This window comes from Salvelinus sp. IW2-2015, linkage group LG17 (assembly GCF_002910315.2).
Source record: "Salvelinus sp. IW2-2015 linkage group LG17, ASM291031v2, whole genome shotgun sequence".
Classification (NCBI taxonomy): Eukaryota; Metazoa; Chordata; class Actinopteri; order Salmoniformes; family Salmonidae; genus Salvelinus; species Salvelinus sp. IW2-2015.
Window position 1 is genome coordinate 10,044,782 of NC_036857.1, and position 25,124 is coordinate 10,069,905.

Here is a 25,124-nt window from a genome sequence, read left to right on the forward strand (position 1 = left end):
TCCTCCAAAACACGACGAGTTGAGTTTTACCAAAAAGTTATATTTTGGTTTCATCTGACCATATGACATTTTTCCAAATCTTCTTCTGGATCATCCAAATGCTCTCTAGCAAACTTCAGACGGGCCTGACATGTACTGCTTAAGCAGGGGGACACGTCTGGCACTGCAGGATTTGAGTCCTGGCGGCGTAGTGTGTTACTGATGGTAGGCTTTGTTACTTTGGTTCCAGCTCTCTGCAGGTCATTCACTAGGTCCCCCCGTGTTGGTTCTTGGATTTTTGCTCACCGTTCTTGTGATCATTTTGATCCCACGGGGTGAGATCTTGCGTGGAGCCCCAGATCGAGGAGATTATCAGTGGTCTTGTATGTCTTCCATTTCCTAATAATTGCTCCCACAGTTGATTTCTTCAAACCAAGCTGCTTACCTATTGCAGATTCAGTCTTCCCAGCCTGGTGCAGGTCTACAATTTTGTTTCTGGTGTCCTTTGACAGCTCTTTGGTCTTGGCCATAGTGGAGTTTGGAGTGTGACTGTTTGAGGTTGTGGACAGGTGTCTTTTAACTGATAACAAGTTCAAACAGGTGCCATTAATACAGGTAACGAGTGGAGGAAGAGGAGCCTCTTAAAGAAGAAGTTACAGTCTGTGAGAGCCAGAAATCTTGCTTGTTTGTAGGTGACCAAATACTTATTTTCCACCATAATTTGCAAATAAATTCATTAAAAATCCTACAATGTGATTTTCAGGATTTTTTTTCCTAATTTTGTCTGTCATAGTTGAAGTGTACCTATGAGGAGAATTACAGGCCTCTCTCATCTTTTTAAGTGGGAGAACTTGCACAATTGGTGGCTGACTAAATACTTTTTTTGCCCCACTGTATATACTGTACTCTATACCATCTACTGCATCTTGCCATCTTGATGTAATGTATCACTAGCCACTTTAAACAATGCCACTTTATATACTGTTTACATACCCTACATTACTCATCTCATATGTATATACTGTACTCTATACCATCCACTGCATCTTGCCTATGCCGTTCTATACCATCACTCATTCATATATTTTTTATGTACATATTCTTATTCATTCCTTTACACTTGTGTGTATAAGGTAGTTGTTGTGAAATTGTTAGGTTAGATTACTCATTGTATATTACTGCATTGTCGGAACTAGAAGCACAAGCATTTCGCTACACTCGCATTAACATCTGCTAACCATGTGTATGTGACAAATACACTTTGATTTGATTTGATTTGACTGGATGTTTTGATGGTAAAGTTGTCTGACTAAATGATTTGATGTTAACGTTGTCTGACTGAATGTTGTGATGATAAAGTTGGCTGACTAAATGTTTTGATGTTAACGTCTGACTGAATGTTGTGATGGTAAAGTTGTAATAATCTAGTCATCGTTGTTCTTTTTCTAGTGGAGTAGTGCACCTGCAATATGAACACATTGTATGGTATGTTACGATCTCTCCTTCTGTATTAGGCAACACAGAGAACACATTTGCCAACAATGCCCACACAGTTTCCTTAGGAGCAAATAATTCCTCCTCCATAAAACAGAGAAAAGAGTTCAGGTGCCTGTCACAGGTAAACTGTGTATTAACCATTTCCATGGAACACATGCAAGAGAACATGATACTGATGACAGGTCTTTTTCAAAGCAATATAGATATAGCTATGGTATGTTGGCCTTTTGTCACATTGTGCTTCTTTTGGGAGGGTAATCATGCAAGCACGGACACACACACACACGCGCGCACACACACGCACACACACAGTGCTATACTGGGCTCTCTCTCTGCTCCTCCCAGCGCACAAAGCACCTCCTCAAAGTCTGATCGCTGAGCTCGGCTCATCGCACTCGCTGCAACACGTCTTGTCAACCTTGCAGTTTACGCGTGACCCAGGGAGACAGTGACAGGCTAGTGAAAGAGGTCGGAGAAGCTGGATGTAAAGGCAAAATAATCGAAATTCAAAATTGTACAGATCAGTGGATTTTAAGGCAATCCAATAAGAGTGCACGTTGAAGTGAAATTGATGTTCCAATCGGGAACTCTTCCCTCAACATGAGGGGCCGTCAATGATTCGGGTATTGAACAAACATGTTGCGAAGTTCAATATCCTTATTTTAAGTATTAGGTTAGAGCACTCAGCGCAATTACGCACGGCATCAAAATGGTTTCATTTTTGGATAGACGTACCCCTGCTTTGTTCCTCGTATGGAGCTACTGCGTCCTGGCGGACACAGTATTTTCTAACTTTTCCCTGGACAATGAGGTTCACTCGAGTTTCATCCACCGGCGGCTGAAAAGCCAGGAGCGCAGGGAGATGCAGCGAGAAATCCTCTCGATACTCGGGCTCCCACACCGGCCGCGACCGCATCTCCACGGGAAGCACAACGCGGCCCCAATGTTCATGATGGACCTGTACAATGCCATGTCCACGGAGGGGGAAGAGAACGCGTACTCCTATCCATACAAACCCGTCTTCACCACCCAGGGGCCGCCGATAGCAACTCTACAGGACAACAACTTGCTAAACGACGCAGACATGGTTATGAGCTTTGTCAATTTAGGTATGTCACCCCTTGCCATTTGTGCGTATTATGATGTGCCCATGCAGTATTTGATTTTCCATCTTAACCGTCTGAGGTTTTGCACCGCGGATATCTAATTTCAAGAGATCTTTAAAACAGATAAGCGCCATGCCTTAAATGTGTATGTAACAATTTGCTCATATCTTATTACATATACACCAATATGTAATAACATGAGTGAAACTGGAGTTATGGCGATTTGCAAATGATTTAACTGTTAACGTTAGTAATATTGATTTACAGACCAAGTGACATTGTTTAGGTTCCCTGTTCCATGTTTAGGCAATATCTAATGACTTTAAAGTAAGTTGGGTCCTTAAGACTTATCGCCCTCATGATTATAGGCCTTATTAAAAGACAACTGGGATTTTCACATAGCAGGAGAATGAAAGTTAGATGTATTTTCTATATTTTCTATTGAACCAACCATGCTTTTTAATCTCCACATGGGGATGTTGGGTCTTTGTCCTGTAGAAGCACTTTATAGGGCTACAGCACACACACTGCACAAGAAAAGCCATTCAGTGTAGATACAAGTTGCAATTGAGTTATTATTAATGGTCCAGTTGAGGAATCCCAGAATGTCACATTCCAGTGTCTTGTCTCTCTCTGTCTCTGTCAAACAGCTGTCCACTGAGCTAATGTTCAGGTGCTCAACCCTACAGATGATGTAACCTGCAGTCACTCAGTCCACTGTTGTTATCTGGAGTATGAGCAAGTGTCAACAACAGAATAGGTTCAAGGTGCATCTTGGTCTCCTTAGGTCTCTTTAGGCTTTCCATTCCCGACAAAATAACATCCCCAACAGTTTGTATTCTATCTCCAGTGTTGGGCGTGATCTGTTGTATCTCAACACGTGAAAAAGGGCCATGTGTCAGATAGCCTATGCTCTTTCCCTCTTAGAATATACGTTTTCTCTCAGTTGTTGGCTGTGTTTTTTTTGCCCGTGCTTCATAATCGCGTTCCTTATCTAATCAGTGAGTCTTAGTGAAATCCCCCTGAGATTCTGCTCCATTACTGATTACCATTACTGTCAGCAGCAACAGCCAGCCAGGCTTTACTGCCTGCCCATCATCACAATATTAGCAGGCAACGCCAGAGGATTTATGGAAAGATAAACACACCATCATAATTCAATTTGGCCAACAAATTATGCAATCACAGCAACTGCATTTATGAATGAGGGTCAAGATGAGTATTTGTGATTAATTTGAAGAGGGAAACCACACTGCAGCATGGGATCTGGCTAGAGTACACATTCAGTGTACCACTTGTGCGGTTATAGTAAAGTTAAAAGGCAAATATTAACAAATAAAACAAGAAGAAATATCATTGCTCGATGGAGCTGGAGTTTGTGATGAATCCTGGAGAGATGAAGGGATGATTGTTGGAGTGTTTTGGCAACGAAGTGGGAGGTGACAGTGCTTCCTCTGCTGCACTATATCATTAAAGAGGGACCTGCTGCATTTTGACACAGATGGATGTGACTGCAGAACCTTGCAAAGTCAAGGGACTCTCTCTTTTCCTAACACTCCCAGACTGAGGCTGCATCTGAAAAGGCACAATATTCCAAATCCCTATATAGTGCATTGCTTTTGACCAAGGCCCACATAGGGCTCTAGGGCCCTGGTCACATGTAGTACACTATGTAGGGAATGGGGTGCCATTTTGAAGGCAACCGAAGACTTCAACGGGGCAAGTAGAGAGCCTGTGAGAGGCAGAGAGAAGAGCAGAAACAGTTCCTGACAGGAGAAATGACCACTCTGATATTACTATGGGCCTTATTTTCTTAGTCTGTGATCCATAAACCTGACATTCAATCATAACAAAGATGTTTCACATCAACAAGAGAGCATATTTTGATTTGGGGCAAACAAAATAAATAATATTATAACTGAACCCATCTTGTGTAATCAAGACCCTTTCTCGCCGAGAGATTTCTATGCTTGTTCTGTGACTTGCGGCTTGTGAACAAAGCCCTAATACAATTAATGTTGGTGTTTTTGTCCAGAGTCACTTCCACTCAGCTCACAGTGACTGTTATTGGTTGAGGCCTGGTAATATGGTTACTGAGCAGCACAGAAGCCTTTTCTCCTCTCMGCAGGGAAGGTTAGATTCCCCTGGTGCCATATTGGGTTCCTCTTACCATATATCAAATGGTCTGTGTCACTCATTTGGATAAAGTGGATGTGTGTCTTTTTGATGTCATCATGGTTCTCGTCCGTGAATGGGCCTCTTTGTCAGTGCTCTTCTTCCTGAGTCTCATGTGATGCCATCAGATATGAGCCAGGCTTGATCCAAAGCGCCCGAGATCGAAATGCTGATTCATACGCCTTATATATGAGAACGTGAGAGTGTTGTGGAGAGAGAAGAGAAGAGAGAGAGAGAGAGAGAGAGAGAGAGAGAGAGAGAGAGAGAGAGAGAGAGAGAGAGAGAGAAGAGAGAGAGAGAGGAAAGAGAGAGAGGGAAAGAGAGAGAGAGAGGAAGAGAACAGAGAGTTGTAATCATAGACACTGATGGCTTCTTATTTCCTATTCATTCATTGTGGTTTTTCCTTAACTCAAGACCTATGCAGAGGGGAAATGAGAGAGCAACATGCTTTTTCATTGAATCACTACAATTAGAACCCTCAGAAGTCAGCTCCATAAATGCCGTCATGTCCAAGGGCTCTTAGACAACTTCCAACTGCCTTGGAGGTGGTTGGGAAGCTTTTTCTTAAAGTATCTGGGTGGCATTTTAGCTTTTAAATATTATGACAACAGGAGTTTATCTGATTTCAATGATAGTCCCCTCAAATGACAGTGAGGAGAGGGAAGAAGAGCAAAGAAAAGGGAAAGAGAAAAAGGGGAGGTATTGAAATTTGGTGGTTCTGCATGACCCTGATTCTTGACAGACGTCTCGTAGGGAGAGTATGTTAGCAAGCATAGGGAAATAACTAGATATTTAGACTCATGACATTGCTCTGTGTGTGTCCTTCTGGCTACTCAAGACAAGGCCTACTCCCTGTTTAAATACAGCATTGCAGCTGGCACAATCTGATTGTTGTCATGTTTTGTCATTTATTTTCATGTCTTGTCCCTGTGCTTCCCTCTGCTGGTCTTATAGGTTCTTTCCCTCTTTTCTCTCTCTCTCTCTCCTCCTCCTCTCTCCCTCTCCCGCTCTCTCTCTCTATCGTTCCGTTCCTGCTCCAGCTGCTCATTCTCCTAACGACCTCATTTACTCTTTCACACCTGTCCCCTATTTTGCCCTCTGATTAAGAGTCCCTATTTCTCCCTTGTTTTTCCGCTTCTGTCCTTGTCGGATTCTTGTTTGATGTTTGCTGTCCTGTTGTCCTTGTTCCGCCCTGTCGTGTTTTGCCTGGAATAAAGACTCTGTTTCTTTTAAGTCGCTTTTGGTCCGCATTTAATCAGCATAACAGAAGAACCGACCAAGAATGGACCAGCGACTACGGATTCTCGCAACACTGCCGTCGAGTTCCAGGGAGCAATGCTCGGCAGACACGAGCAGGAATTGTTTGCTGCTCGTTATGCCGTTGAAACCCTGGGCCGCTCAGGTCTCCGATCTCTCTGGACAGTTTCAGAGTCTTCGTCTCGTGCCACCAGATACTTCTGTCTTCCAAGTCTCCGGAACCTAGGGTTATAACCCACCTTTGTTACTCTGGGCAGCCCCACTGAGTGTCGCTCCTTTCTCACCCAGTGTTATATGTCGTCCTCTCCAGGCCCAACACTACTCAAGAGAGAAGCTCGGATCGCCTTACGTCATTATCACTCCTTTTACTGGTCGGGCTCGGGTAGTGGGCACAGCATCTGGTGAGGCAAGGGCTGATGTCTATCGATTATCTGAGCTTTAAAGAGGAGATGATACGGCCGTTTTATCGTTCAGTTTTTGGAGAGGCTTCCAGGTCCTGGCTTCCCTATGTCAAGGTGATCGATACATAACAGATTACTCTATAGAGTTTCCACTCTTGCTGCTCCAGTGACTGGAACGAGCGGCGTTGCTCGCTTGTTTTGGAGGGACTCCACGCTGAGGGTTAAGGATTGAGATTTCTCTCCCGGGAGGTTCCTCTCCAGCGTGGACTCTTTGATTGCCACTCGCCATCCGTATAGAACGACGGGTAGATCTGCGTCACCGAGCTCGTGGGAAGAGAGCTCGCGTTAACGGTGTTCCCCTCTCCGCATCTCAACCATCTCCTCCCCCCGCTCAGAGACTGGAGCCCATGCAGCTGGGAGTATTCGCATCTCGACTAAGAGAGGGAACGGAGAATCACCAACCGCCTTTTGCCTCTATTGCGGTTCTGCTGGACATTTTGTCATGTCATGTCCAGTAGAGCCAGAGCTCATCAGTAAGCGGAGGGCTTATGTGAGCTGTACTACCAGTTCTCTCCATCAAATCCTGTACTACCTTGTCGTCCATCTACGCTGGACCGTTCGGCTGCTTCCTGCAGTGCCTTGATAGACTCTGGGGCTGAGGTTGTATTATGACGAAGCATGCTCGGAAACATGACATTCCTCCAGACAGTTAGGGAAATCCACGCACCCAGATCTATCTCTCTCTTCCCAGTATCAAATGTGAACACTACCTTTAACCCTCACAGTATCTGTAATCACAGTGAGACTATTTCAATTTTTGATTTTTCGTTCACCTTTTACATCTGTTTTTGGGTCATCCCTGGCTAGTATGTCATAATCCTTCTATTAATTGGACTAGTAATTCTTTATCCTATCCTGGAACGTTCTTGTCATGTGAAGTTTAATATCTGCTATCCCTCCTGTTTTCTTCTGTCCCCTCTCTCAGGAGGAACCTGTGATTTGACAGGAGTGCCGAGAGGAATATCATATCTGCGCCACGGTCTTCAGTCGCGTCCAGAGCCAACCCCTTCCTCCTCACCTGTCGTATGATTGTTGTATTGATCTCCTTCCGCGGACCACCTCCCCCTCGGGGTAGACATTACTCTCTGTTCGGCTCCGAACGTAAGGCTCTCGAGGATTATCTTGTCTGTTTCTCTCGACGCCGCGTACCTTGGTGCCTTCTTCCCTCCGCCGGAGCGGGGTTTTTCTTTTGTTTAAGAAGAAGACGACTCTGCGCCCGCTCATTATCGAGGTCTGAATGACATAACGGTTAAGAATCGTTATCCGTTCCCCTTATGTCGTCAGCCTTTCGAGATTTTGCAGGGAGCCAGGTTCTTACTAAGTTGGACCTTCGTAACGCTTACCATCTCGTACGCATCAGAGGCGGACGAAGTGGAAACAGCGTTTAACACTCCGTTTAGGCATTTGAAATACCGGGTTTTGCCGTTCGGTCTCGCAAAATGCTCCAGCTGTCTTTCAGCATTAGTTAATGATGTACTGAGAGACATGCTGAACATCTTTGTTTTCGTTTACCTTGACGATATCCTGATTTTTTCACCGTCTCTCGAGATTTCATGTTCAGCGCACGTTCGACGCTGTACTCCAGCGCCTTTTAGAGAATTTCTCTACGTGAAGGCTGAGATAGTGCCCTTCATTTCTCCTCTGTCACATTTCTCGCGTTCTGTTATTTCCGCTGAAGGCATTCAGAGGATCCCGCTAAGGTCCAGCTGTCACGATTGCCCGTTCCTAAGTCACGTGTCGAGTTGCAGCGCTTTCTCGGTTTCGCAATTTCTAATCGGCACGTTTCATTCGTAATTCTCGTCAAGTGGCTGCCTCTCCACAGCTCTAACTTCTGTCAAGTCTTGCTTAAGTGGTCCGTTCCGCCCAGGGACTTTTGATTCTCACTCAAGAAGCGTTTTACATCCGCCCCTATCCTTGTTACTCCTGACGTTCACTAACAATTTCATTGTCGAGAGTTGACGCTTCAGAGGTGGGCGTGGGAGCCATTCTGTCCCAGCGCTTCCATTCTGACATAAGTCCATCTCTTGCGCTTACTTTTCTCATCGCCTGTCGCCATCGGAACTGCAACTATGATGTGGGTAACCGCGAACTGCTCGCCATCCGCTTAGCCATAGGCGAATGGCGACAGTGGTTGGAGGGGGCGACCGTCCCTTTGTGTTTGGGACTGACCATAAGGACCTTGAGTACATCCGTTCGGACCAAACGACTTAATGCCGTCAAGCTGCAATTTGGCGTTGTTTTTTCGCTCGTTTCGACGTTCGTTGATCCTATCGCCCGGGAAATAAGAACACCAAGCCTGATGCCATATCTCCGTCTCTTTAGTTCTGTCTGTGCTCTACCACCCCTGAGCGGATTTCTCCCTGAATAGGCGCGTGTGTCGGCGATGACTGTCTGGGGAATTGAGAGACAAGTAAAGCAACACTTCACCCAGCCACTGCGTCGCCGCGCGCTTGTCCTAGTACCTTTCTGTTCCCTGTCTTCTACTTCGTCTGGCTGTTCTTCAGTGGGCTCTCACTCTGCCAAGTTTAGCTGGCCACCCCGGCGTTCGGAGTACGCTTGCTTCTATTCGCCAGCGTTTTGGTGGCCTACTCCAGGAGCGTGACACGCGCCGTTTCGTGGCTGCTTCTGCCTCGGAACTTGCCGCGCAGACTCAAAGATCATTGGTAACTTTCCTCCTGCTCCGGCGCTCAGGACCGCTCCATTCCTTCTCGACCATGGTCTCACATCGCCTTAGACTTATTACCGGTCGCCTTCGTCTGCGGGGAAGACTGTGATTCTTACGTTATCGATAGGTTCTCTAAGCCGGCACATTTCATTCCCCTCGCTATAGCTTCCTTCCCACGTCTAAGGAGATCGGCACAGATCCATTCATTGTGAGAATGTGCAGTAATTAAGGCATGACTACCCGTTAGACGCCTCCGTTTCCAGACAGAGGTCCGCAATTCTAGTCACTCCAGTTTTGAGGAGTTTCTCGTTTGTTTCGTGCTTCGTCAGTCTCTCTTCCGGGTTTCATCCCCAATCTAACGGTCAAAGCAGAAAGGGCCAACCCAGATCGAGCAGTTAGTATTCGATTGTTACGCGGCTTTCGTTTCGAAACCCTGCGTTCTTGGAGCCAGGAACGGACTCCGCCCCTGGGCTGAGTACGCTTCATAACTCGCTTCCTCTGTGCTGCTACCGGCTATCTCCGTTTCAAAGTATAGCTTGGGCAATAACCAGCCTCCTCTGTTCTCGTCCCAGCTACGCCGGAGTCCAGCGTTCCTCCGCTCAGGCTTTTGTCCAACGTTGTGAGCGGCACCTGGAGGAGGGTCAGGTCACGGATGCACTTTGCCTGTTACAGGGCGCAAGGACTGTTGAGAGCCGCCAAAAAACGTAGCCTATAAGGGATACCTAGGTGTATTTGCAGTCGCGGTCAGGAGATGTGTGGCTTTCCACTCGCAAACTCTCCCCCTTACGACCAGCTCTTCTCTCGAAATTGAACTCGCGGCTTACATTCGTCCGTTCCGGGTCTCTCAGGTCAGTTGCAATCCTGTCGCAGCGTGCGCGACTGCTTTCTTTCCGCACATCGTCGTCGCGGTCCCACCCTGTCTTCCATGTCCTTCCTTGTCAAGCCTTTTCTTCGCGCCTCCCGTTCTTCCCTGCCGCCACCCCCCCCCTTTGAGGAGGACCCATCGGACGAGACAGGTTGCGATAGTTACAAGTCGGAGGATCATAATCGTTCTTCGCGATCTTCACCAGTACATTTAGGGATTGGGAGGCTTACGTCGCTGACGCGCGAGGAGTGGTTCCATCTCGGGACGTGCCTGGACGTTCTCGTGATTATGATGATTCCTCCTCTCTTGCCGCCCAGAGTTCTCTTCCCGAGCGCCCATGGAGCGCTCGGGATGGGGTAGCTCAGTGCCTCATGTCAATGTTTGTCATTTATTTTCATGTTCTTGTCCCTGTGCTTCCCCTTCTGCTGGTTCATTTAAGTTCTTCCCTCTTTCTCTCTCTTCTCTCTCCTCCTCCTCTCTCCCTCTCCCGCTCTCTCTCCTATCGTTCCGTTCCTGCCCGCACTTGTTCCTCTCTCTCCTAACGACCTCATTTACTCTTTCACACCTTCCCCCGTATTTTGCCCTCTGCATTAGAAGTCCCTATTTTCTCCCTCTGTTTTCCTGTTTCTGTCCTTGTCGATTTCTTGTTTGATGTTTGCTGTTCCTGTGTCCCTCTGTTCCCCCCTGTCGTGGTCTTTTGCCTGAATAAAAGATTTTTAGTGCGGTCGCATTTAATCAGCATTTCAACTTGTGAGCACCTGCAGATCATTTGAAAAGGAGCCATTCAAAAAAGTGATTATAAGGCATGGCTGATGTTCAGCAGCTAAGTGCTGCTGAGGGTTGTTTATTGAATTGTGCACAGGGCAGCTGATTTGTTATTAAGTCATTGAATGGCTGTATGACCTTACATGATAAAGCATGATATAATATGCAAATGATTATTATATTATAGATATACAGTATATCTGTCTGTTCTCAGGCTGTTGCTATGCTGAATATGTGGTTTGTGCAGTGTGTATCTGAGCTGTTCTTCAGGCCTGCTGATAGCTGATGTTTTGTCAGTGTGTATCTGAGCTGTTCTCAGGCCTGCTGATAGCTGATGTTTTGTCAGTGTGTATCTGAGCTGTTCTCAGTGGCATTCTGAATCGTTGATGTTTAGTGGTCAGTCAGTTGATCTTTGAGCTGTTTTATCTCGCGGCCTGCTGATAGCTGATCTGTTGTCAGTGTGTGATCTGAGCTGTTTCTCAAGGCCTCTGATAGGCGTTGTTTATCTGGTTGTCAGTGTTTTGAACTGAGCTGTTCTCAACCTGCTGATAGCTGATCTGTTGTCAGTGTGTATTCTGAGCTGTTCTCCCGGCCTGCTGATAGCTGATCTGTGTTGTCATGTGTATCTGAGCTGCTCTGAGGGTGCTGTTGGTTTCCAGGGCAGGCCCAGGGTGGGTGTGTTGCTTTGGGAAAGTCCCCAGGGCCAGAGATGTACTCCTCTCCCCTCTTCTCCTCTGTCTCCTCCGTCTGAGGTCACCTCAGTTTAAGGCCCGCTGTGTAAATGGCTTACAGTGTACATGCAGAATGTACACATCTAACGCAACATGGGTCGCCTTGCCCAGGGTGTGTGCTGCTCAACGTCCAACTCTGACATGCTAACTTACTAACTAACACTCTCACTGTGGATATGAACCTATTACACAGCATATAGGAGTTTACTGACGTGGACAGTCTATAGGAGTATACTGACGAGACAGTCTATAATGTATACTGATGACAGTCTATAGGCAGTTTACTACGAACAGTCTATAGGAGTTATACTGATGAGACAGTCTATAGGAGTTATACTGTATGTGGCAATGTTCTCTCTCATTCTCTGTCTTTCTCTTTCTCTGTCTTTCTCTCCATTCTGTCTTTTCTCTTTCTCTGTCTTTCTCTGTCTTTCTCTGTCTTTCTCTGTCTTCTCTTCTTTCTCTCTGTCTTTATCTCTCTTTCTCTCTCATCCTTCTTTCTCTCTCTGTCTTTTCTCTTTCTCTGTCTTTCTCTCTCATTCTCTGTCTTTCTCTGTCTTTCTCTGTCTTTCTCTGTCTTTCTTGTTGTCCCATTGTGTAGTCCTCTCAGCAGGGAGAGAAAGACACACAACACACACACACACACACAACACACACACACACAACACACACACACACACACACACCACACACACACACACACACAACACACCACACAACACCACCACACCACACACACACACACACACACACACACACACACACCACACACCTCCCTTTGGGGTAATTATTTGATATGGTCCCAGCAGTCCCCAGTGCATTAGCCCTCAGCCACAGTGAATTAAGTAATTTCCCCATCAACAAACCACAGCTTCCAGAGCTCTGGGCTGCTTGGCTGGGCTGAGCTGGCATGGCAAAGGGAAGTCAAGCACTTACAGACACACACACACACACACACACACACACACACACACACACACACACACACACACAACACACACACACACACACACACAACACACACACACACACACACCACACACACACAACACACACACACACACACACACACACACACCACACACACACACACAAACCCGTTTTCCACACACGGATGCCCACTCGGTCTCACACCACCACAGGGCAACAGGGTGACTCCATATGTCTAGTATGTGCAATCTCACAGGTCAGTGAATAGTGGCATCATTGCGTGGGTGGTATTTTATGGTCTGTTTTACAGCTCTGGGTTTTAATGTCTTACAGTAATGTGTTATCAGGTGTGTGTTTAGTCATGGCTTCCTGCTATTCCCTGCTGGAGTCATGCAATCATGGCATGGATTACCCTAGCCTGAGGCGGTGAGAAAGTGTGTGTGCGTGTGTGTCTGTCTGCGTGCATACCTGCCTGTGTTGAGTATGCGTGTTTTGTGTTGTATGTGCTTACAAACACGCGTGTATCCATGTGTGTGTATAAGAAAAATGAAAAGCAGCTGTGTTTGCTATCTGGCATTCCATGTAACCAGAGCCATGCTGAATAGGTCCCGCAAGGAAGCCATGCTGTAGTGTCCCCAGATGCCATGATGTCTCCCAGAGCCAGTCTGATAGGTCCCCAGAGCCATGCTGATGAGGTTCCCAGAGCCATGCTGATAGGTCCCCAGAGCCATGCTGAATAGAGTCCCAGAGCCATGCTGATAATCCCAGAGCTCGCAGAGTGTGTATAAGTCCCCAGAACCATGCTGATAAGCGCCAGAGCCATGCTGATTATAGTCCCAGAGCCATGTGATAGTCCCCAGAGCCATGCTATAGTCCCCAAAAGGTCTCCCAGAGCCATGCTGATAGGTCCCCAGAGCCATGCTGATTAGATGTCCCCAGAGCCATGCGCCTCAGTTCCCAGAGCCATGCAATAAGTCCCCAGAGCCATGCTGTATGTCGCCCAGAGCCATGCTGATAGGTCCCCAGAGCCATGCTGATAGGTCCCCAGAGCCATGCTGATAGGTCACCAGAGCCATGCTGATACCCAGAGCCATGCTGATATAGGATCCCCAGAGCCATGCTGATAGGATCCCCAGAGCGTATGAGTCCTCAAGCATGCTGATGGTCCCCAGACGCCCATGCTGTCTAGGTCCCCGAGCCATGCTCGATAGGTCCCCAGCAGCCATGCTGATAGATACCCAGAGCCATGCTGGATAGGTCACCAGAGCCATCTGATAGGCGTCCTCAGAGCGCATGCTATATCGAAGCATGGGTCCCAGAGCTCATGACTGGAAAGGTCCCCAGAGCCATGCTGATAGTCGCGCCAGAGCTTAGGTCCCCAGAGCCATGTGCTGGATAGGTCCCAGAGCCATGCTCGAATACTACCGCGAGCCAATAGCTGATAGGATCCCCAGAGCCATGCTGACTAGGTCCAGCCCATCGATAGATCCCCAGGAGCCCATGCTGATAGGTCCCCAGAGCCATGCTGGAAGGTGCCCCAGAGCCATGCTGATAGGTCCCCAGACGCCATGCTTGATAGGCCCAAGCCATGCTGATAGGTCCCCCAGAGCCATCGCTGATAGGTCCCCAAGGACGCCATGCTACATAGATCCCAGAGCCATGCTGATAGGCAGACAGCTGATTCCGCCAGCAGCATGCTGATAGGGTCCCAGGCCATGCTGATAGGTCCCAGAGCCATGCTGATGAGTTCCCCCAGGAGCCCAATGCTGATTAGCGCTCCCCAGAGCCTCGCTGATAGTCCCGCAGAATGGCCATGCTGATAGGTCCCCAGAGCGCGATACTGATAGGTCCCATGAGCCACTGCTGATAGTCCCAGAGTCATTGCTGATAGTGCAAGCATCTCAGTAGCCAGCTGATCCCAGAGCTGTCAGAGTTTCGAATTATTTAAAAAAGGTGTACAGCTTGCAGTGCGTTTTAATTGTCCAAATGCTCTGCTGCTATTGATCCGCACCAGAATGTGTTAAAACATTTTACTAAATTCAAAAATAATGATGTGAGTTCTTTTGTCTCCTTGCTCTCTGCTGGCTCTAACGTCGGCCTAGCAACAATAGACCTGGGGCAATAAATGTCCAGAAGTCATTCGATATTTTACTTCCATGCAGTTATCAAGTCACTTCACATTTTGTACTGTTTATAGATGCATTTGGAATACATCCTTTCCTAGCATAAACATAAGAAATCTAGAGCATGTTTGAAACATTTAGATAAAAGGAAGGCTCATAATCATATATATTTTATTGAGAGAAAAGGATTTGTGTTGATTCAGTTAGACTCATATATTGTTGGTTCTGTGGGTGTGGATGTGTGTGTCTTGATGAGAGAAGGATTCCATCTGTTCCATGGTGACGCCAAGGGGCACCAACCTTGCCCCCTGCCACCGCCCCTCACCCCCCCCTGGGAGGTGGCACAGATTTGGCAGCGCCGTGTTGTAGGGTGTTTAATAGGTGTGTGTTAGCGGGCCGTGTAAAAAAGGGCTTGAATGGCATGTTTTGGAGGAGTTTTGGATTTATTAGCAGGAGTTTTACATTGAAACAGCTTTGTGTCACTCCACACTGTTGTACACCACAGAAGCGACACACGCACAGGCACACACACAGCACGCACACACACCTTACACACACTACACCAAACATCACTACACACATACACAATTACACACACACACACACATACACACAGATTACAAACAACGAGCTATCCACACCACACACCACACGAGAAACACACCCCGACACACTACCACATAGCCAACACACAGACACACACATCACATCACACACACCCACACATATATGCCTGCATGCTCTGGTAACGTTCGCTGTCACGCCACAGTTATGTTGGGAGTTACAGTCAGGTTGGAGTCATACATCTAAATCCATAGCATTAACTTACTGGTGTTGATGTATGTAACATTGTGCTGTAAGGAATATGGAACATGGTGCTGTAGAGGAATATATACAGTATACATGGTATATAGCTTAGGTAGATGTGGCAGTAGGGAAAATAGTTGGTGAGTAGGTGGGGGTGCTGAAGGATGATATGTGGAATATCTATATGATGAATGGTGGAATATTATTACAGTACGAGTGTAGGCGCGCAGTGCAGGCAGGCACGCCAGGCTGCCAGCACACATACACAGCAACACCCACACACACACACACCACACACACACAGCCACACACCACACCACACACACACACACCACCAACACACACACACACACACACACACACACACACAACACACACACACCACACACACACACACACACACACCACACACACTTAAACCTACCAACAATTCACTGAGCCTCCTTCCTACTTTCACAGCTTACACCAACAGGGTTCCCTAGTGTCTCTTTCCAACCCCCAACTCTGCCCCCTTAACTCGTAGGGAATCAAACCTTCCCACCCGCCAGACACAAAACATGTCAACACTTTTCACTCAACACACACCACACACCCACCACACACACACACACACACACACACACACACACACCACACACACACACACACACACACACACACAACACACACACAACACACACACACACACACACACACACACACACACACACACACACACACACACAACACACCACACACACACACACACCACCCAGCCCCCAGAGCCATCCATTCTGACTTTTATAAGCCTCTCTGGGTCTAGAGATAGTTCTCTCTGTCTGCCAGGTTTAGAACTAGATTGTGAGCTGAAGCCTGTTGGATTGGTCTTTCTGTTGAGGTCCAATCAGCGCTCTGATCTGCCTACTTGCGCCTGGCTTTGACACTGGGGAGGTGTTATTCGTCCTCCCTCCCCATTGATTTATGTGGTCACTACTTGGTGAACACACACACACACATACATGTGTTTATAATACATTTTGGAGCTGATTTGTGTCAGAGATTGCATATTTTAGGTCCTCCGTGGACAGGAAGAACTAACTGGGATAGATAATGTGATAGTTGGTTCAGGTAGCTACTGTTGCCTTTAAAGTTCTTGTCCATATGCAAAGTTTACCATAGCATTCTTAAATCAGTACCACAATATGCAAGAGCAAAATGCAACTGCCTCCGCCCCCCCCCCCCACACACACACACAGTTTCTGTTAGGCTACCACATAACACATGGATTATTTATCAAGGTCAAAGCCTTGCATTCCCTTTCTATTAAACTCCTGGAACTGTATGTTCACCTGTAGATCTCCAAACACACTGACATCTGGATATGCACAGCATCTCCTCACTCTTGGACCGTCCCAGACACTTGCTGTGAGTTGTGATGAAACAGCCTGCGGGTGGGACTTGACAATGTGGCGAGTTGTCAAAGACCCAGATGTACAGAGTAGTGGGTGTTCTTGCTCGGCTGAAATGACGGACGGAGCGCGTTCAAGGCCAGGAATGTTTCAGCCAACAACACTACGCTTTCTAAATCATGTCTCTCTCTCTCTCTCTCTGAGGCTGAGCATGGGTAATTTTAACTGTAGGAGTATGCTGCTGACATAATTGACCCCTGAGGTTGCTCATAAACACATCAGAATGGGGTTAGAGAGAGAGAGAGAGAAGGGGGGGCAGAAGATAAAGAATGAAAAGTATCCCTGAATTTGAGTGACAGACTTGGAGAAAATTATAGGATTGTGATGATAATAGAGTACAACAGTATGAGTCATAATACCCATAAAACTTAGTGGTCAAACAGGGAAATGGTTCCAATCGTTTTTCCACCCTTCATTTTTACCTTAGGGGATTTTAGAAACACTTCCAATAAGGGCTGTGTTTTGTGAAGGCTTACCCTGGCGTGACATTTTGATAACTGTGTAAATCTCTCTAGGACAAGGTGACTTTTATCAGTATATTCTCCTGTATTTACCTCCCCTAAAAATGAAATGCAAATTTTCTGCTAATGTGGCTATCATAAACAACTATATCATCCAGATCATCATGATGATCTGGATGAGACAGCCGAATCGAGGCAAAGGTAAGAATCTCTGGATTAACTATCTAATGTTATCTAAATGTAGTAATMAATAAATTGGCAACATTTCTTTAAATGGACAATTCTGTGAACTGTTTTGTGCAAGTTTTAAATTGACACAATACCTGTTAGCAAAGGTGTCAGCTAGAGATGACGTSCAGGGATTTATAGTTTTGCATGATGTTTACTTTGATTAGCATTTACGAATCTCAGAGTAAATAGAGCCAAAAATATTGATAAAGCCATCTTGTCCGAAAGAGATTTACATGGTTATCAAAACGTCATGCCAGGGTAAGCCTACACGAAACACAGCCCTTATTTTAAGTGTTTCTAAAATCCCCTAAGGTAAAAATGAAGGGTGGAAAAACGATTGGAACCATTTCCCTGTTTGATTGCTAGGTTTTATGATTATTATGACACCTCCACTGTGGGGCTGTATAGGCATGTATACCAGTGGAGGCTGGTGAGGGGAGGACGGCTCATAATAACGTCTGTAATGGAGCTAATGTAATGGCATGAAACACATGGAAACCATGTATTTGATACCATTCCACCTATTCCGCTCCAACCATTGACACATGCCCGTCCTCCCCAATTAAGGTGGCACCAACCTGCTGTGATGTATACACCCTTCACATCAGCTACTCTTGCAATGGATAACTGTGCCTTACAACGGGCACATCAAGTGATCTGCCTTAATATCCCCCCAAGCATAGTGAGTTATAGTGAATGGAAGTCAGAGAGAGCCRAGTGCCCTTGTCTTCTGCGGAGGGCAGCATTGAGCGGAGTTTACCCCAGAGCGAGAGTCCAGATGTGGGCCAGAGCAAATCCAAGGACCCAGTGACAAACCACACTGCTGGTAAAACAAATGAACACAAGGCTCAGAACTCTGCTCTCTGGCCCGTACTGGAGCACTGATGGAGAGTGTGTTGGTTGTTCTAGCAGAAGATTGTGTTAGCCTAAATTAATTATAATCTGTAATGTCTAAAGCCCTGTTTATACCTGGTGCTAACATGGGTCCTTTGTCCTGATCTTGTCTACATTCTGATTCAAATCAAATTATATTTAATTGGTCACATACACATGGTTAGCAGATGTTATTGCGTGTAGCGAAATGCTTGTAAKAATTTTGAGTGTTTTAGGTGGCAAGCCAAATTGTCTGTGTGGGTGGACCATTTCAGTTTGTACATGATGTGTACACCGAGGAACTTAAAACTTTCCACATTCTCCACTGCTGTCCCGTCGATGTGGATAGGGGGGTGCTCCCTCTGCCGTTTCCTGAAGCCCACTATCATCTCCTTTGTTTTGTTGACGTTGAGTGAGAGGTTGTGTTTTGACACCACACTCTGAGTACCCTCACCTCCTCCCTGTAGGCTGTCTCATCGTTGTTGGTAATCAAGCCCACTACTGTTGTGTAGTCCACAAGCTTGATGATTGAGTTGGAGGCGTGCATGGCTATGCAGTCATGGGTGAACAGGAAGTACAGGAGGGGGCTGAGCACGCACCCTTGTGGGCCCCAGTGTTGAGGATCAGCGAAGTGGAGATGTTGCTTCCTACCTTCACCCCCGGGGGACGGCCAGTCAGGAAGTCCAGGACCCAATTGCACAGGGCAAGGTTGAGACCCAGGGCCTCAAGCTTAATGATGAGCGTGGAGGGTACTCTGGTGTTGAATGCTGAGCTATAGTCATTAAACATCATTCTTACATAGGTATTCCTCTTGTCAGATGAGGTAGGGCAGTGTGCAGTGTGATGGCGATTGCATCGTCTGTGGACCTATTGGGGTGGTAAGCAAATTGAAGTGGGTCTAGGGTGACAGGTACGGTGGATGTGATATGATCCTTGACTAGCCTCTCAAAGCACTTCATGATGACAGAAGTGAGTGCTACGGGGCGATAGTCATTTAGTTCAGTTACCTTTGCCTTCTTGGGTACAGGAACAATGGTGGCCATCTTGAAGCATGTGGGGACAGCAGACTGGGATAGGGAGAGATTGAATACGTCCGTAAACACACCAGCCAGCTGGTCTACGCATGCTCTGAGGACGCGGCTAGGGATGCCGCCTGGGCCAGTAGCCTTGCGAAGGTTAACACATTTAAATGTCTTGCTCACGTCGGCCACGGAGAAGGTGAGCCCACAGTCCTTGGTAGCGGGCCGTGTCGGTGGCATTGTATTATTCTCAAACCTGGCAAAGAAGGTGTTTAGTTTGTCTGGAAGCAAGACGTAGGTGTCCGTGACGTGGCTGGTTTTCCTTTTGTAGTCCGTGATTGTCTGTAGTCCCTGCCACATACGTCTCATGTCTGAGCCGCTGAATTGCGACTCCACTTTGTCTCTGTACTGACATTTCGCTTGTTTGATTGCCTTGCGGAGTGAATAACTACACTGTTTGTATTCAGACATATTCCCAGTCACCTTTCCATGGTTAAATGTGCTGGTTCGCGCTTTCAGTTTTGTGTGAATGCCGCCATCTATCCACGGTTTCTGGTTAGGGTAGGTTTTAATAGTCACAGTAGGTACAACATCTRCTATGCACTTCCTTATAAACTCACTCACCGAATCAGCGTATACGTCAATATTATTCTCTGAGTCTACCTGGAACATGTCCCAGTCCGCGTGATCAAAACAATTTTGAAGCGTGGATTCCGATTGGTCAGACCAGCGGTGAACAATCCTTAGCATGGGTACATCCTGTTTGAGTTTCTGCCTATAGGAAGGGAGGAGCAAAATGGAGTCGTGGTCCGATTTGCCGAAAGGAGGGCGGGGGAGGGCCTTGTTTGCATCGCGGAAGTTAGAGTCGCAATGATCCAGTGTTTTACCAGCGCGAGTGCTACAGTCAATATGCTGATAGAATTTAGGTTGTCTTGTTCTCAAATTTGCTTTGTTAAAATCCCTAGCAACAATAAATGGTTTCCAGTTTGCATAAAGTTCAGTGAAGATCCTTGAGGGCTGTCATGGTATCGGCTCAAGGGGGGATATACACGGCTGTGACAACATCCAAGAAGATTTCCCTTGGGAGATAATACGGTCGGCATTTGATTGGTAGGAATTCTAGGACAGGTAAACAAAAGGACTTGAGTTCCTGTATGTTGTTACAATTACACCATGAGTCGTTAATCATGAAACATACACCCCCGCCCTTCTTCTTCCCAGAGAGATGTTTATTCCTGTCGGCGCGACGCACAAAGAATCCAGGTGGCTGTATCAACTCCGGCAGCATATCCCGAGAGAGCCATGTTTCCGTGAAACAGAGTATGTTACAATCCCTGATGTCTCTCTGGAAAGCAACCCATGTCCTAATTTCGTCTACGTTGTTATCTAGATACTGGACATTATACTCGGAAGCGGTGGGTGATGTGCGCGCCGCCGAAGTCTGACCAGAAGACCACTCCGTCTACCTCTTCTCCGGCGGCGTTGTTTTGGGTCAGTCTCTGGAATCAGTTCAAATGCCCTGGGTTGTTCGGACAAAGGATCCACTTCAGGAAAGTTGTATTCCTGGTCGTAGTGCTGGTAAGTTGAGGTCGCTCTGATATCCAATATTTCTTCCCGGCTGTACGTAATAACATWGAATATTTTCTGGGCTAGCAATGTAGGAAATAATACATTAAAAAACAAAATACTGCAAAGTTTCCTAAGGACTAGAAGCGAGGCGACCCTCTCTGTCGGCGCCATCTTGTGATTGTGCCCAAATTTCCAGAAATGTGTCTACACGTAGTATTAAAATGTGTCTATTATCTGTCCACTGTGTCTGCATTGTGACCAGATTTCCTGGTAACTTCCTTTATGCAAATGATTTAAGACACATATTGATGTAATCAGTCAARGTTGCCAACTGTCAGTGATTTTAGAAACTGGAATAATGATGATTTAAATGGTTTCCCTGTCCAGATCTGTCTACACTTGTAAGTTATCCAGACATTGCATGTCTGACTACCTCCAGATGTGGGCAGGATGATCTGATCACAATCAAATCACAATGTGTCTTTTGATTGTCTACGCGTGTCTTTAAGTGTGGGCACAATCAGAATGTGGACAAGATCAGGACAAAGGATGCAAGTTAAAGGCAGGTATAAACAAGGCTTAACAGATTCTCCAACAGGAAGAAACAGCCAAATCAAAGCTTGTAAAAGCCAAGCAACAACAGTAAGCAACTGCTTTATAATGTATAGTGTGAAATATGAATTTGATGTCAGTTTTGTGTTTATTTGGGTAGGCAGCAGCTGTTGGCCTTACGTTGGATCATTTCCTTCTTTCAACTATTTCATTTATTTGGAAAGGGAATGGTTATAATTAAACTAAACAAACAACAAGCTCTTTAAACGAGGGTGCCAATCTGTCCGTCATGTGTGCAGGGGATGCCGCCCTGGGTTTTGGGGGGAAATTTGTCTGTGTCTGTGTTCGTGTGTGTGTGTGTGTGTGTGTGTGTGTGTGTGTGTGTGTAGGGACGTGCGTGTGTGTTCATGTGTGTTTGCATGTGTGTATGTGTGTTGTTGTGTCGTGTGGTGTGTGTTTGTGTGTGGTGTTGTGTGTGTGGTGTGTGTGTTGTGTGTGTGTGTGTGTGTGTGTGTGTGTGTGTGTGTGTGTGTGTGTGTGTGTGTGTGTGTGCTGTGCGCATGTGCTTGTAAAATCTCCTGAGGTCTATAATAAGAGGCGTTTTGGCTGGTTGAGAAGGGTGTGGTGGCTGCGGCCTCTAAATGAAAGAACGTTAAAAAGGGGGGGAAGAGGAGTGGTGATACCAAGAGGAAGTATAGCTGGTTACAGTGTACACTCCTTTATCCAACTCCCTCAACATGTGTTGAGACACACCACAGAACAACCCACTGGAAGACAGCTTCAAGTACAGCTTGTCTAGAAATACAACTCCAATATGTGGAATTCTGATGTATTGTCACCTTACGGCAGATGTGTTAAACATCTCTTGTTGATGTTAATATATTGTCTAGGAGATGAGTCCAGGTAGTTGGAGTGTTAGCTCTCTATCTACCCTCTGAAACTCATTACAGGGAGCCCCATGCCTGCAGTGGGTCTGTGGTGGTACTGTAAATCTCTGAGGTTCAGGGGGGAAGTGCACCTCCATAACAGGCAGTGGAGCGTGAGGGGAAACCCAGCTCTCATGTTTATGGACGCAGACTGATTCCACCACGGCTCTCCTCCTCTCTGTGTGTTACAATAAGAAGGAGCGAGAGGTCACAACCAACTGCCCAGGCACAGAGCTCTCTCAGGGCTATAAGTTCTACCAGTGCAAATGCATTAACCCTCTTCTACCACCTTGTTCCAGGAATCACTCAATTGCTGCACAAAGGCGCAAACACACATACATTCACATGCACAGGCAGAAACACACACACAAGCGCACACGCGCACACAGCATCCAGTGTTAAATGGGTCTTAAGAGTGGCCAGGTTCTAGCGTGGAACTGTGTTGACCATTTCCCAGACAGCCAGCGCTGTCAGGGGTTACAGCAGTAAAAATACATCGCAGAGCGCTGATGTCATCAGTAGTCGCCAGTGGGCAGGATGTTTCCTAACGCGGTAATCACTCTGCTGTGGGCAGTCACCCGTTACCCGGGAGATCAAACCTTTTCTCCTCTTTATAGGATCAACATGTTGAGCAAACTCCCCTTTTCTCTCTCCCTCCTTCTCCCTCCTCTCTCTCATTCCCCCTCTCTTTCCCTCTTCTCTTTTTCCCCTATCTCTCATTCCCTCTCTCTCTCTCTCGGTGTGTCAATGCAGATATGAGGTTTCGTCTCTGATCCATATTAGTTATAACACACCCTATGCAGACACTGACACACACACCACAGAAGCATGCTTTAAATACTTTAATGGACGGTGACACATTGAACGCTTCAGTCACTAGCGCTCCCATTCTGTTAGCAAATTTGGGAATGAAACAATCCTTATCGTCAACACAGATGTTATGCTTTAACCAAGATGTGATGTGGTTTATGATCTGGTTATTGATGTGGATGCGATTCAAAACCACATAGTTGTCCCCAGATTGAAAGCCGCCGCACATGGACAGACCCACAGAGCTTACAATGATGAGGCCCTTCTAAAAACATTCAAGTACCTGCACACAGCTGCTGCAGAGAAAGGTACATCAATAATTTCATAAAGAGTGAACCCATTTCTGGAAACACTGCACAATGTGGCCATTGCACTCCAGCTTTCAATGCTCTCTCATGAGACGTGCCTAAAATTAATCTGTGTATTATCTATATCAAGGCCCAGACTATCCCAGTCCTCTCTTCTCTTCATGGAGGGGAAAGAGCTGCTCCCTTATGCGATTTACCGCACCCCACCGAGGGACAAACTTATCCCTCCACACACCCATCGGTGCAGGCTGAAATCCTGTGTTTCTCTTTCAAAATCACATATCAATGCAAGAACGGACCATGTTTTTCTTTTCTCTCTCCCTCTCTCAACCTTTTCTCTCTCTCCCACAGCTGTTGCTCCCCCCAAGTTCTCCTCTTCGCCCCCAACTCTTTTTCCCTCTCCTCCCCCTCTCCCCTCTGCGGGCACTGGACCCCAAACACCACGCCCGACACCTCTTCTCCGGGAGCAACAGAGACGAAACTGACAGGCGACATTAGCTCAAGTGTCTTGTCAGGCACCCCTCACACCAGTCAATCTGCACCGCTCACTTCCGCTAGACAACGGGGGCAGCTCACCCCTACGTCCTCAACATTCCCCTCGCCACCTCACCGCTCTTTTACCCCTCTCCCAACAAGAGTCCACCACCAGTCACCTCTCCCTCCCACCTTCATCCCCCCCACTGCCGTATATAGTGCCTGACAACACTTCAACCAGGACACACACGGATGCACTGAAGCACAACAGCACGCACACAAACACACAGACACAGTGTTGAAGTGGGAAATGTAGAGAGGGTGAGAGTGGAAGGTCAGGCCATTCAGTACAGTCAAACCCTCACATGTTCATAAAGGGATTATAATTGCTTGTGGTCAGCCCTAATCTCTCCTTATCACACACTCTTTAACCTGGGAAGACTGACTGGAGCACTGCAATTAGGCTCACCCACCTCCGCTCTTCTCTCTCTCTCTCCTCCTCTCGTCTCTCTCTCTCTCTCTGCTCTACGCTCTCTCTCTCTCTCTCTCTCTCTCTCTCCTCTTTCTCTCTCCTCCTCTTTCTTTCACCCTTTTCCTCTGAGCTCTCGTCTCTCATCTCCGGCAGAAGATGTTGATGCAGACCCTCCAATGTTTTAAATAATGGTTACAAAAAAACTAAAACTGTTTCACATTCATAAACCTGACAGAGAGAGGGAGGGAAAGAGATGATTAAGAGGAGGAAGAGATGTGTATGTGTGTGCGGGCGTGGCGTTGCGCGTGTGGTGTGTGTGTCGTGCTGCGTGCGTGAGCTCGGTGTGTGTTGTGTGTGTGTCGTGCGCGAGTGTGGTGAGAAAAAGAGAGAGAGGACAGAAGAGAGAGAGAGACAGAGAAGAGAGAGAGAGAGAGAGGGAGAAGGAGTGGAGAGAGAAGACGAGAGAGAGAGGAGAGAAGAAGAGAGAGAGACGGAAGAAATGAGAGAGAGACGAGAGGAGCAGAGAGAGAGGAGAAGAGAGGAGAGAGACAGAGAGAGAGAGAGAGAGAGGAGATGAGAGAGACGGAGGGGAGGGAGGAGAAGACGCGAGGGAAAGAGAG

The 25,124-nt window shown here is 46.8% G+C and overlaps 1 protein-coding gene across 1 annotated transcript in view; it reads left to right on the plus strand.

The window, feature by feature from the left end:
* Positions 1-1,850: 1,850 nt before the first annotated feature.
* Positions 1,851-25,124, plus strand: part of LOC139029071 (bone morphogenetic protein 7-like) — a 63,034-nt gene continuing 39,760 nt past the window's right edge. The window contains 1 exon segment of the mRNA XM_070448149.1: positions 1,851-2,585. Coding sequence (XP_070304250.1) covers positions 2,186-2,585 — 400 coding nt within the window. The 5' untranslated portion in view covers positions 1,851-2,185.